The 14,068-nt window shown below is 44.9% G+C and overlaps 1 protein-coding gene across 1 annotated transcript in view; it reads right to left on the bottom strand.

Annotated features, from left to right (window-relative positions):
* Nucleotides 1–4,023: 4,023 nt before the first annotated feature.
* Nucleotides 4,024–14,068, bottom strand: part of LOC119969890 (paladin-like) — a 127,489-nt gene continuing 117,444 nt past the window's right edge. Inside the window, exon 20 of the mRNA XM_038803870.1 lies at nucleotides 4,024–4,820. Coding sequence (XP_038659798.1) covers nucleotides 4,668–4,820 — 153 coding nt within the window. The 3' untranslated portion in view covers nucleotides 4,024–4,667. The remainder of the gene's footprint in view (nucleotides 4,821–14,068) is intronic.

Raw genomic sequence — 14,068 nt, 5'->3', positions numbered from 1 at the left:
GCCACCTCCCGCTTGCAGGGCATCAGCCGGCCCACTCAAGGGCAATGCCCACTGTATCCCTGTAGGGGATCGAGGCGCAGAGCGTAGCGCTGGGAAGGGCAGCGCCAGCTGATGGTATTCCTGCCATCAGGGATGGGCACCAGGGCCAGAGGACCCACTGTGACAGGCACCGACAGGGCCATGGGTGCGGAGATTGGGGAGCATACAGGGGAAGAGCCCACAGTGCCAACCAGAGTCACCGGGGATGTGGGGTGAAAATGTGAAAAAACGTGCACAGATTGTAAAATTGTGAGATAGGACATGGTCCCTGGAGTATTTATGTATTGCAACTGTTTGAATAAGTTTGCAATAAAATACTATTTTAAACAAATGAGAAGTATTGGGAATCTGTGAGGTGGCTGCGTGCGAGATCACCATGGCAGTGTGAAGGGTATGTGAAGGGATGAGGGAGTGTGAAGGGATGCAGCAATTTACAACAGGAGCCTGACTTACCCTGGCTGGGCAAAGAAGGTCATTCATCTTGTGTCCCATCCTCTTATGCAGCGAGCTGCCACTCACTATCGCGGTCACTGCCTCCCAGGCGGGGGTGGTGACTTTGGATGATGAACATGTGCGGGATGCATGTTTGGAGGATGTCACTTTCTGCTCCACACCATCCAGCAGTTTGATAAGGGCACCCTCCGAAAATCATGGTGCTGTCTTCCAGGTAGCTCCCCCCCCCCCCCCCCCCCCCCCGCCTCCCCCCCGACTGGACAAGTGCCGGGAGCTGTTTAAAAAGAGCGCCCCATTGTTTGCAGCCATTAAGCTTTCTTGGGGTGAGAGAGCCAGAAGCAAGTTGGTACAAGCAGGGCGTGAGTTGCATGGGAAAAAATAATTTTGCTAAGAGGTTGAATAGTCGGTGAGTTTTCCCACCCGCGGCGGAATTCTCACCATTTTTCTCACCGGAACTGACACTTTGTAAAAATATGGTAAGATTCCGCCCAATGGGTGAGTTTGATTGGAACACACCGTGAGTTCATGCCAGCATAAATTAAATGCAGGGTTAACTCCATTATTAGAAGCACATCAAATGTTTGCACCATTAGAGAACTCATTGACAAATTTCTCCCAGGTTTCCAGATGCGGCAATTCAGCATGTCCCAGAACTGGAAAGTCCTTGTCCCATTGCAGGGAGGTAAAGGAGGTACCTGCTGTTGCAAGTATAATTTGAAATGCGAATGCAATTGCACCCGTCTACTCCAGAAACATGAGGCCTATACAATGCATGAGGTACAATGCCATAAACCATTTTATTGCACTAGAGAAACAAACGTCCACATGCAAAATACACCCTTCAATTGCATTAAATTACTACACACAATTGGGCAGAGGCTCTCAGAATAATGAAGAACGTTTGTATCATTATACACATGTGAAGATTTTACATCATAAGGCATTGGGATGTCTGGTGAATACAATACAGCCTGACAGTGGTGTGTTCTTAATCTATTTCAACTTTGAGTTAAAGACAATGGAACTTGAAAATATTTAGCACCTCCACAACCTCAGATTGTCCAAAAGAACTTTACAGCTCATGAAGTACTTAAGTGCAGTTGCTATTGTAACAAAGGAGACAATGGTGTAGTGGTATTGTCACTGGACTAGTAATCCAGAGACCCAGGGTAATGCTCCGTGGCACTGGGTTCAAAACCCAGCATGGCAGATGATGGAATTTTGAATTTAGTAATAATTGATTGTTGTAAAAACTCACCTGAATTATAGCATACCTACAACGCAGAAGGAGGCTATTCGGCCCATCACGTCTGCACCAACCCTCCGAAAGGGCACTCCACCCAGGTTCACTCCCCAATCCACTCTGCCCTATCCCTGTAACCTAACTTGCACATCCCCGGACATGATGGGGCAATTTACCATGCCAATTCACCTAACCTGCATATCTTTGATTCACCTGAGGAAAGCTAGTGTTTGAAACAAACCTGTTGGACTTTAACCTGGTGTTGTAAGACTTCTTACTGTGCTCACCCCAGTCCAACGCCGGCATCTCCACATCATGCATATCTTTGGACTGTGGGAGGAAACCGAGGCACCTGGAGAATGTTAAGTAATGGGTTAAGAGACATTGCAATTAGTTGTCTCATTTATGTTAAGTGTTCAATGATTATCTCATTTATGTTAAGTGTTCAATGATTGACACTGATATGTAAAGGGGCTTCAGGTGGACTCTGGAGCTTGTGATGATCTGTAGAGTTCTGTGCAGAGTGAGTTTGAACCATTAAAGGTGTGTTGGTGAAAAAGGAGCTGAACTCTTGCCTCTTCATACCACAGCATCTAGTACATGTTAACAGAGAAAACCCACGCAGACACAGGGAGAATGTGCAGACTCCACACAGTCACCCGAGGCTGGAATTTTATCTGGGTCCCTGGTGTTGTGAGGCAGCAGTGCTAACTACTGTGCCACCAAGGTGGCAGGGAAGAAAACTCTGCCATTCATACCCAGTCTGGCCTATTGTGGCTGAATCTTCAAATGAACTAAGATGCTCAGTTCAAGGGGCAATTAGGGATGGGCATCAAATGTTGGCCTTGTCAGAGATCCCATGGAAGAATAAGAAAATCGGAAAAATTTGGCAACCAATTCACAAACAATATCCCACAGACAGCAAGAGCTTGTTGGAGTGATGTTGCTTGAAGGATAAACATTTTCCAAGACATCAGGAGAATTCTTTCACCTCTTTGAATGGAATATTCTACATCCAGGCACCTGTTCACAGGTATGGGGTGACCTGGAATGCTTCACACTTAGCTTCAGGTAACCATGCCAAGATCCAATGGATAAGGTGAACCTAACTAAAGTAAGAGCAGGCAGCACGTTTCTTGATGCAGTGATACAATTCTGTTGAAAATATTGCATAACACATATTGGGTGACGTTCAGATATCATTTAAAACTAATTTTGATATTTCATATTTTCCACCACTAAACTGCCTGACTGCTAAACACGTTTCAGTTTTTTTCCACAGATTACCTAGATATGCGTTGTGTAATACATTACTAAATTTAAAGTTTTTAGTTCTAGTGCAAAGCATTTTTCTACACTGCAAATTTCAGTGCGTGTTAACCCAGGTCACTGTAAATCGAACAAGCTTACACTCCTCCTAGTGTTGCTCATGAAGTCAATCATCCACATTCTTCAGAGTCAAAAAATGATGTTCACATAATAGTGATTTGCAAAAGGTAAAATGCACCACCGATTAATGTTATTTGATTGAATATACCATTTGTGAACTAATAAATGCATTTTAGGAAAGCAGAAGTGCAATTTCATTCCCACACATCTTGTAATGCTTTGTTATTGTCTTTTTTTAATAGCCTGTGCTTCCTCCTCCACCCACCCACCCACCCATCCATCCATCCATCCCTCTATCTATCTATCTATCTATCTATCTATCTATCTCCCTTCTTCTCTCAGCTTGCACCCTTGCCTCTTCTCTGATTGTCTTGAGTCAGTAGTATAAATGTGCTATGTATCCTTATCTTTGAATAGAAGTCTGAAAATTCTCTTTTAGAATGACTCCACCATTTTAGCAGAGATGCGACTCATTTATTTGAAATGGATGATGCCTTTACTAAAATAGTGAAGTAGTTCCACACATATTGAGCCTACGTGCCACTATCAATCAGTCTCACTTCAGAGCATTTCATCGGATGTGATGGATATAGTTGGCAGAATGTATCCCAAAATATATGATGGTGGATGCAAGGTGGAAGTAAGTTGCAAATTTTGGATAGAATTTAGACACTGTGTTGACCTGAGAAAGTGGTATGGCCGTGGCTATAACCGGAAGCTGGGCCCAAATATGTTCTCAAAGTCATGTTGATTTGCCAGTGTTAGGTTCGGCCAAAGTATCTGCCCAATCTCATTAAAATGTGACTGAATTTTAAATGAACTTAATCAGCATAGACAATTGTGGCCCAACGAGAGTGAATCCATACTATGCATTTCTTCGTGGGAATCTTAAAGTTGAAGTTTCAACTCATTTCAATGCCATTCATTTGCATCGGGCACAGTACGTTTAGTAACCTGCTAATGGGACGCTTTTAGATTTTCAATATGACTTTGTTGATGCATTGAAAGAAATAGAAAATATAGAGCAGGTCTCAGAGAGGGTCAGACGAAGAAAAATTGCACCTCAAGGAGTAGAAAATGTCTTTCTTTCCTGCTATGCCTGAACATCTGTCACATTGTTGAGAAACCTCCACCTGAGGAAGGTCAATTGGAGGATATTTGCATTTAAGAGGCGGGCATGGTCAGTTCTGTAGATAGAGATGAATGGAGAGTTTGATGGGCAGACATTAAAAAATCGAAGATACTTGGATGTGCTGCACATACGTGCATAATTCACTTCCATCCAAATACCTGTGATTTTTTTTAACCTGTGCAACTGATTAGCACCCAGACTATGTGTGCATCTGGGAACATGTACAGGAAAACAATGCTACAACTGTTGAGCTTGCTCACTTAAGTAACCCTGAATTAACAGCCACTCCCACTCTCGCCACACTATTAGAATTTAATTCAACAGTTCCCTATAATGAAAGTGGCAGCTGAAAGATATTAAGATTTGGAAAGACAAAGACAAAAATCGATGGTTACGTTGCTTGGTACCAAATTATTCAATCATATCCCCGAAGGTAGGGACATTGTAGCCTTGCTGCTGTTGCCATCTGTATCGCATCCTGCACATTGGGGTAGATTGGGGATCCTCAAACTCAGAGAATCCCAGCCTGTCCAAGATTTCAAAGACACCTGCTGGAGCCGCCACCTGTAATGAACAAATAAGGAAATTACGAGGGATAAACTTATAAGGCATCTTTTAAGGGACATCTTGACAAATACATGAATAGGATGGAAATAGAGGGATACGGACCCCGGAAGGGAAGTGGGTTTCAGTTCAGACGGGCAGCATGGTCGGTGCAGGCTTGGAGGGCCGAAGGGCCTGTTCCTGTGCCATCATTTTCTTTGTCCTTTGAGTGGCGGAGTCTCCCAGTTAGAATGAGATTCAGGCCTGTGCTATTTTTTCCAGGCCAGCTTTGACCCATCTTCCTGTGCAGGGGCTCTTTAAGTGTGAACTGCAAACCTGTAGCCAGGCTCCATGTTCATCTAGAGGAAGCCCCCCAGTACCAGGCAGAAGAATCCAAGCAGTATGACAGCTTGGCCCTTAAAGGGGACAGCAACACTCCAAAGTTTACAAGAACTGTCCCACAGGGCCTACGCTGTGGGTCTGTGGTCGAATAGAGAGAAAGGAAGCCGCAGACAAGGTCCTCTCCTTTCATGGGAAACCTCCAAGATATTACTACCACTTTCTGGGAAACACCATCAGCTTCCCGATGGATTTTGTGGAATAATTATCAAATTAATATTTTGTCTATTTTCCACATACAATGTAAAGGTTTTTACACCAGATTAATTTGATGACTGAGGTTTCAGCCTCTGGATTACTGGCTTCTCTCCCCTGTGAACGTGCTGTTTTGATGTCGTGCGGGAGCAGTTCACATATCAACGAAGCGCAAAGTAGCAGCAGCTTTTCACAAATTTACACAATACGTTCCCCTTCAAAAAAATAACGAGCTCCAATCTGCGGTGATATTTTCAGAGCGTTCTTCTGCAAACACCTCTGACATTTGGTAAATACCAGCTGACAATCCAGAGACACGCCAAATGGTGGCAGGTTTTCTCAGTCACAGCTAGATGTAAATCTGAAAAGAAAGTCATTGGTAAAAGAGTGGAATTAAATCCATTTCTGCTTGTGCAGCATGGATGCAAATCCTCCATCGGCTATAATGATGTTTCGAGCTGGTCTTCAGAGTTTGCATAATCAGAGATTGATATTTAATACGAAAGAGGCACTGAAAGTGTAAATTGAACTCCCGGTGCTTGGTGTTTCCAAGAGGACTGTTGCTTTGTATATAAGTGTCCTTTGTCACAGATGAAAGTATATACAGTAGTGCAAATAAACTACGACTGAAATGGTTGTCTAAACCCGGGAAAAATTAGACGTCAAAATATGTTTCTTTACTTTAGCAATGAAAACCTTCCCAGCCTCTCCTTCACTGATTGCCAGAGTAAATTTTCCTGAGAGCAGACTGTCTGAAATCAGGCTTGATCATAAATGAGCAGTGTTGAACAAAATTTTTTTTCTGCCAAGAAATTAATCACACCAGATTTCTCAAAGATTCAGAACATCCAGTTTTTGGTAACCACTATAGCGTCTTGATCGTCATGCAATGAGCATCTTCTTCTTCATGTCAGCATTAGTTCAATGCTCCTATGCCTCACTTTCGATCCCCGGGCAGTGGGGGCTTTGGCGGGAGCTGGGGACACTGGTGGGGGTGGTCTGGGAGTGGCGAGTCTGATCATAGGTAGCCAGTATTTGGCAGGCCGGGTCCGTGCGCGGCCGGCTCCATGTTGCACCGCGCGTCCGCTGCAGGCCATCGCCATACGCAAGCGCAACCATGGACCCGACAATTCTCCAGCCATATCCGCAGCTGAAGCCAGGGGCTCTACGCAGCGTGGCTGCTACCCCCCGACCAGACGGAGGATCGGTGCAGCTTTTGCGCTGTTTTTTCGGGCATAAAACGCCACTGTCCCCACGCCGACGTCAGCACATAGTCTTCAAATCGGAGAATCCAGCCCAGAATGTCCAATTCACCTATAAAGCATGTCTTTCGGGACTTGTGGGAAGAAACTGCTGTTGACGTGCTGATTTGCTGATAACCATTCTATCCCCAACACTCCCAGCATCAAAAACAACCATCCATGGACAAAGACATCTGACAACCACTCCATACGTCACACTTGTGCCTCTCGTTGATTTATCTCTTCAGTAATCAGCAAAAGTGCACCACTTTACTCCCATGGATTTGGTTTGCTGCATGTCGATCATCTTACACAGCTAGAAGCATTCCGACAACAAAAAAGATAAATGCAGGAAAACTTGTGTTATCGACCAGAATTCTGATTTGCGAACACCATTCCGCCCCAGACCATTTTCTTGGAGACTGGTGGCCAAAGGCTAACCGTGTGCAAGCAGTGGGTGGACAACCAATGTTCCTTAATGACCTATAAGACCTCTGGTCAGGGCCAACTGGAATCTTCTATTTTACCTACTGACTGAAATAAAATGAAAATCACTTATTGTCACGAGTAGGCGTCAAATGAAGTTACTGTGAAAAGCCCCTAGTCGCCACATTCCGGCGTCTATTTGGGGAGGCTGGTACAGGAAGGAGGATTCAGGAAAGAGGCCACTCGCCTGGAGGAGGCCTCCCAGCTGCGGACTGCGAAGCCAATGCTCCAAGCAATCTTTGAGGCCTTCCCCACCTATTTGGCCTCAGCCAAGGCTGCAGATCACCTCGGGGAGGGGTCCCCGCTCCTCAATGGTGGCCTAGCTGCTAAGTCAATTCTTTTAGTTTTAAAGTTTTAAAATGAGCCACTCTTTCTTCTCTGAACTGCAGGCCTCCTCACCTTCAATCGAGCCTCGTATTGCTCCTCTAACTTTGAAAGCCCACCAACCTTCCTGACTTGGAGGCGAGCTTGCCCTCTGGCCACTAATTGGCCAATTCAGAGAAAATCACCACCCAGTGAAGTTCCCACATGGTGATTCCCATTCGACCCTGTAGTCAGCGACCTGACACAAAAGGCAAAATCCTGCCCCCAAACCAAAAAAAACACTGCTAATACACAAGGTAGAATACCCCAGAACATCCATTCTGAATTCAAACCTCTCCCCCATGACTAATAGTCATGCCCACCTAACTCTTCAGGCCCTAGAACCCCAGCTTCTTTCATGTATTGCAGAATAACACTAAACTTTGAGATTTGTACAGTGAAGGCTGCCGTACTCTTCCAAAATATACTTGTGACATTGAAGGAACTTGGATGTTGAGTTGGAGTTCTTATATTTAGAAAGCATGAACTGGCTTCAACAGAAACACTGCTTTAGAGCACTGAGATTCCCACCACTGAAGGGACTGAATTAGTAAACACAAAGTCTTCAAAGCGACAGAGGCTCCAGCAGAAACCAAAACCACACACATCCTACACAGGGGCTCTCAGTCACTACAAGAAATTCAATCAGAATCGTATTTGAAGTAACATAGGGTGATCGTAATGTGTAGTCTATTGAAAATTCGACATTAGTTCATTCCACATTACCTCCACATCCTATATTTACAGCCAATCTGAACTACTTCTGAAGTGCACTCTCTGTTGTTTGGTACGCAACTGTGGAAATCAATATGTGCACAGCGGGGACACACGGACATCAACGGAAGACAGAAATAAACTTGCAGTTATAATGCATTTTTCGTATCCTCAGGTCAGCCTAAAGAACTTCACCATTGATGAATAGTTCGTGAAGTGTTGTTACCCTTGTTTTGTCAGTAATCAGAGTAGCTGAATTGTGCACAGCAAGCTTTCAGAGACAGTGATTAGCCAATCAAGCATTTGATCTGCTTTGGGGTTGTATGTAGGTTGAAGGATTTATATTGACCAGAACAGCAGGAGAACTCTTCATTTCTTTCTTCAACAGTGCCCTGAAATCTTTTACAAGAACTCGAGATGGCAACCCAAACCTCAGGCTAACATCTCATTAAAAATATAGCACCCCCAGCAATTCAAACCTCCCATGAAAACTGCACTGAAAATATTTTGTGCTCAAGTCCTCAAGTTTATTGAGGGCGGAAGATGGAAGGCTGACCATGGAGCAGTGAAATAGTCATGTATGGAGTTAACAAAGCATAGATGAGCAAAGGAGTCAATGGGGGTCAGAGGCTCAGGTCACAATCCCCGATAAGACCCTATGGGGTTGTGAATGATCTAGCTCAGTTTCAAACAATTGCCAGAGAGGGAGATAGAATCTGTAAGGGAATGGAGTTTATGGCGGTGGCTGAATACAATTGCTTTGAAATTGAGGCTTATTCGGGACTGAATGTAAGACAAGCAGCATGAAAACACAGAAAAGAGTTGACCAAGGTGGCAGTCAGACAAAGTTAGATGTCGTCAGCATCCACGTGGATCCTGATGTTATGTGTCAGATGATGGTGCAGATGTGCAAACACATAGGAAGATAGGAACAAAAGTAGGTCCATGAACTTGTTCTGCCTTCAGCTATGTTATGGCTGAACTGTATCTTAGCTCCATCTACTTGCCTTGGTTCTCTAATAAAAACCTATTTTGAAAATGTCAATTATTTGAGCCTCTCCAGTTATTTAGGGAAAAGGATTTCAAGATTGCCCTACCCCTTGTGTAAAAAAAGTGTTTTATGATATCATCCTTGGACAGCTTAGTTCTAATTTTAAAGTTGTGTCCATTTGTTCTGGAGTTTACCACCTGAGTAAATTGTTTATTTCTCTCGATCCTTTCAAATCAATAAGTTCCTCGGTTTAGATGCAGGGGAGAGTTTCTGGGGCTAGGAATGGGAAGACAAAGCAATGGTGTTGATCAGTGTTCAGCCTCATTCAGCTGGGCAATGGGGGAGAATGATATGGTAAGCCATGTCAAAGGCTTCGAAAGTGCCCGGAAAACTGCGGAAGGAGACTGCATCATAGTTGCAATCATGTTTTAGTTTGATTAGATGCCCACATTTTCGTCCTTGGCCTGTTGCAATGTTCCAGTGAAGCCCAATGCAAGCTGGCGGAACAACACCTCAGCTTCTGATTAGGCATATTACAGCCTTCAATATTGAGTTCGACAACTTCAGGCTGTGAACTTTCTCCTCCATCTTTACCCTATTTTAAATCCCAAAGCAACCCCCACTCCTCCAACTGAGCCATCAGTCACTTGTTCTTTGCTTTCACAGAGTGCTGACCTTTACTCTCCTCGCATTTTGCTATCTTACCTTTATGCCACTATCAGCACCTTCTTTAGGCTTTAACACTGCCATTAACACTTTCTTTCTCTTGTTCCCTAAACATCTTTATGCAATCTCTCTTATCTCCCACCTACCACTGACCTTCTACTCTGCTCCGCCGCCTCTTAAACGGTATAAAATCCATCACATTTCTACCCCTCTTTAACTCCGAAGAGGAGTCAGACAGACTTGAAATGTTAACTTTGTTTCTCTCACCACAGATGTTGCCAGACCTGCTGAGTTGATCCAGAATTTTCTGTTTTTATATTGACTTTGATTAGGGCTGTTTCAGTGCTCTGGCAAGAGTGGAAACCAGATTGCAGAGTTCCAACACATTGAAAGAGGTCATAGTTATCTCAGCGCAGTTTCTGCATCATCATCAAATGTGGGATTATTGTTTACGGTATGGCTTTGATTAGCCTCAAGCCAATAGTCGGGAAGCAGCCTATCTCCTGGCACTGTAACAGTGCTGACTCTTTGCTGGAGTAGCCCAAATCTATTCCCATTCTATTGCCCTCATCAGATATCCAAGTACTTCCTCCTGCTTTAATTATTTATTGGAGGGAGTATGGACACAGCCTGCTTCATGTTATTCACATACACGATTTGGGTTCAATTTAGGGATTAGGACTGGAATTTAGGGTTAGAGGTTAGGGTTTCAACTAGAATGCTAGGGTTAGAATTAGTGGTTAGACTTATGGTTTGTGGTTAGAATTACAGATTAATGTTAAGGATTAAAATTAAATTTAAGGGTTAGAGGCTAGTGGTTTGATTTTGTGTGCTACCTTTGGAGCGGGGGATATTGTGTTCTGGTTAGTGGTTCACTAAAAGCAATGGGAAATCTGAGGGAGAGAGCCCAGAAAGCGACAGGGGCTCAGAGAGCAAGGGAGCCCATAAAACAGCAGGTGTTCAGAAAAACAGAGAGCCAAAAGGGAAAAGGAGTTTGGAGAGAGAGGGTCATTCCTTAAAGCAGTGATAGTTCAGACAGAGAGCCTATAAAGCAGTGGGAGTTTGGGGAGAGCGAGAACCCATAAAATAGTGGGAGCTGGGAGGGAGTATGCCCATAAATCAGCAGGGGTACAGATAGTGAGAGAGAACCCATAAAGCAGCAGGAGTTCAGAGAGCCCTGAAAGTAGTGGGGGTTCAGAGAGAGGGGGTGGGATTCTCTCAGCATTGGGCCGGGCTGGAGAATCCCTGCGACCGGAACACGCTTCCCCGACGCCAGCACGAATCGGCAGCATTGGCACCGGCATGGTTGGCACGGCTCTACGCGGCCGGCCCGCCGATTCTCGGGCCAGGATGGGCCGAGCGGCCGTCGTGGAAACGCTGAGTCCCACTGGCGCCGTTCTAACCTGATCTCAGCCTGCGGGAACTCAGCGTTGAAGGGTCGGGTGGTGGCCTATGAGGGAAGGGGGAGGGCTCTGAACCGGGGGGGGGGGGGGGGGGGGGGGGGCCTCCGATGTGACCTGGCCCGCGATCGGGGCCCACTGATTGGTGGGCCAGCCACTCTGGCTGGATCTTCCTTTCCTATGCGCTGGCCCCTGTAGCCCTGCGCTATGTGGCGTCGGGGCTGGCGCGTTGAAGGAGGCCACTGCGCACACGAGCGTTGGCGCCAGCGCCACTGCGCATGCGCGGAGCCCGCGGCGCCCAGTTCATGCCGGATTGGCAGCTGGAGCGGTGTGAACCGCTCCAGCACAGAGCTGGTCCCCTGTAGGGGCCAGAATTAGTCCTGGGAGCAGCCCGTTCACACCATCGTAAAACACGACGGCATTTACGATGGCGTTGACACTCTACCGCGGGATAAGAGAATCCCGCCCAGGGAGAGAGAGAGACCATAAAGAAGTTGGAGTTGAGAGAGCCCCTAAGCAGAGGGATTTTAAAGAGAGAGAGAGACAGCCTTTAAAGAAACAGGAGTTAGGAGAAAGAACCCTTAAACGAACGTGGGTTCGGAGAGAGAGGGGAAAGGAACCCACAGAGTGTTGGGAGTTCAGAGAGAGAGAGAGCCCTTAAAGCAGCAACATTTCAGAAAGAGAGAGTCTTTTTTTTAAGAATCTTTGTTGTCACAAGCAGGCTTACATTCACACTGCAATGAAGTTACTGTGAAAATCCCCTAGTCATCACATTATGGCGCCTGTTTGGGAACACAGAGGGAGAATTCAGAATGTCCAATTCACCTAACAGCACGTCTTTTGGGACTTGTGGGAGGAAACTGGAGCACCCGGAGGAAACCCATGCAGACACAGGGAGAATGTGCAGGCTCCGTACAGACAATGAACCAAGCCGGGAATTGAATGTATCCGCGATAGTTTCCTAGAACAGTATGCAATGGAACCTACGAGGGAACATGTGGTCCTAGATCTGGTCCTGTGTAATGAGACAGGATTGATTAATGATCTCATAGTTAGGGATCCTCTCGGAAGGAGCGATCATAATATGGTGGAATATAAAATAAAAATGGAGGGTGAGAAGGTAAAATCAAACACTAGTGTTTTGTGCTTAAACAAAGGAGATTACAATGGCATGAGAGAAGAGCTAGCTATGGTAGCCTGGGAACAAAGACTTTATGGTGAAACAGTTGAGGAACAGTGGAAAACCTTCCAAGCGATTTTTCACAGTGCTCATCAAAGGTTTATACCAACAAAAAGGAAGGATGGTAGAAAGAGGGAAAATCGACCATGGATATCTAAGGAAATAAGGGAGAGTATCAAATTGAGGGATAAAGCAAAGATTAGTGGGAGACTAGAGGACTGGGAAATCTTTAGGGGGCAACAGAAAGCTACTAAAAAAAGCTATAAAGAAGAGTAAGATAGATTATGAGAGTAAACTAGCTCAGAATATAAACACAGACAGTAAAAGTTTCTACAAATATATAAAATTTTAAAAAGTGGCTGAGGTAAATATAGGTCCTTTAGAGGATGAGAAGGGAGATTTAATAATGGGAGATGAGGAAATGGCTGAGGAACTGAACAGGTTTTTTGGGTCGGTCTTCACAGTGGAAGACACAAATAACATGCCAGTGACTGATGGAAATGCGTCTATGGTGGGTGAGGACCTTGAGATGATTGTTATGACTAAGGAAGTAGTGATGGGCAAGCTAATGGGGCTAAAGGTAGACAAGTCTCCTGGCCCTGATGGAATACATCCCAGAGTGCTAAAAGAGATGGCTAGGGAAATTGCAAATGCACTAGCAATAATTTACCAAAATTCACTAGACTCTGGGCTGGTCCTGGCGGATTGGAAATTAGCAAATGTGACACCACTGTTTAAAAAAGGAGGTAGGCAGAGAGCGGGTAATTATAGGCCAGTTAGCTTAACTTTGGTAGTAGGGAAGATGCTGGAATCCATCATCAAGGAAGAAATAGCGAGGCATCTGGATGGAAATTGTCCCATTGGGCAGACGCAGCATGGGTTGATATAGGGCAGGTCATGCCTAACTAATTTAGTGGACTTTTTTGAGGGCAGTACCAGTGCGGTAGATAACGGGAAGCCAATGGATGCGGTATATCTGGAGTTCCAGAAACCTTTTGACAAGGTGTCACACAAAAGATTGCTGCATAAGATAATGATGCATGGCATTAAGGGTAAAGTAGTAGCATGGATAGAGGATTGGTTAATTAATAGAAAGCAAAGAGTGGGGATTAATGGGTGTTTCTCTGGTAGGCAATCAGAAGCTAGTGATGTCCATCAGGGTTCAGTGTTGGGCCCACAATTGTTCACAATTTACATACATGATTTGGAGTTGTGGACCAAGGGCAGTGTGTCCAAGTTTGCAGATGACACTAAGATGAGTGGTAAAGCAAAAAGTGCAGAGGATACCGGAGGTCTGCAGAGGGATTTGGATAGGTTAAGTGAAAGGGCTAGGGTCTGGCAGATGGAATACACTGTTGACAAATGTGAGGTTATCCATTTTGGTAGGAATAATACCAAAAGGGATTATTATTTAAATGATAAAATATTAAAACATGCTGCTGTGCAGAGAGACCTGGGTGTGCTAGTGCATGAGTTGCAAAAAGTTGATTTACAGGTGCAGCAGGTGATTAAGAAGGCAAATGGAATTTTGTCCTTCATTGCTAGAGGGATGGAGTTTAAGACTAGGGAGGTTATGCTGCAATTGTATACAGTGTTAGTGAGGCCACACCTGGAGTATTGCGTTCAGTTTTGGT

This window comes from Scyliorhinus canicula, chromosome 8 (genome assembly GCF_902713615.1).
Source record: "Scyliorhinus canicula chromosome 8, sScyCan1.1, whole genome shotgun sequence".
Classification (NCBI taxonomy): domain Eukaryota; kingdom Metazoa; phylum Chordata; class Chondrichthyes; order Carcharhiniformes; family Scyliorhinidae; genus Scyliorhinus; species Scyliorhinus canicula.
This window is presented reverse-complemented; position numbering and strand designations above follow the sequence as displayed.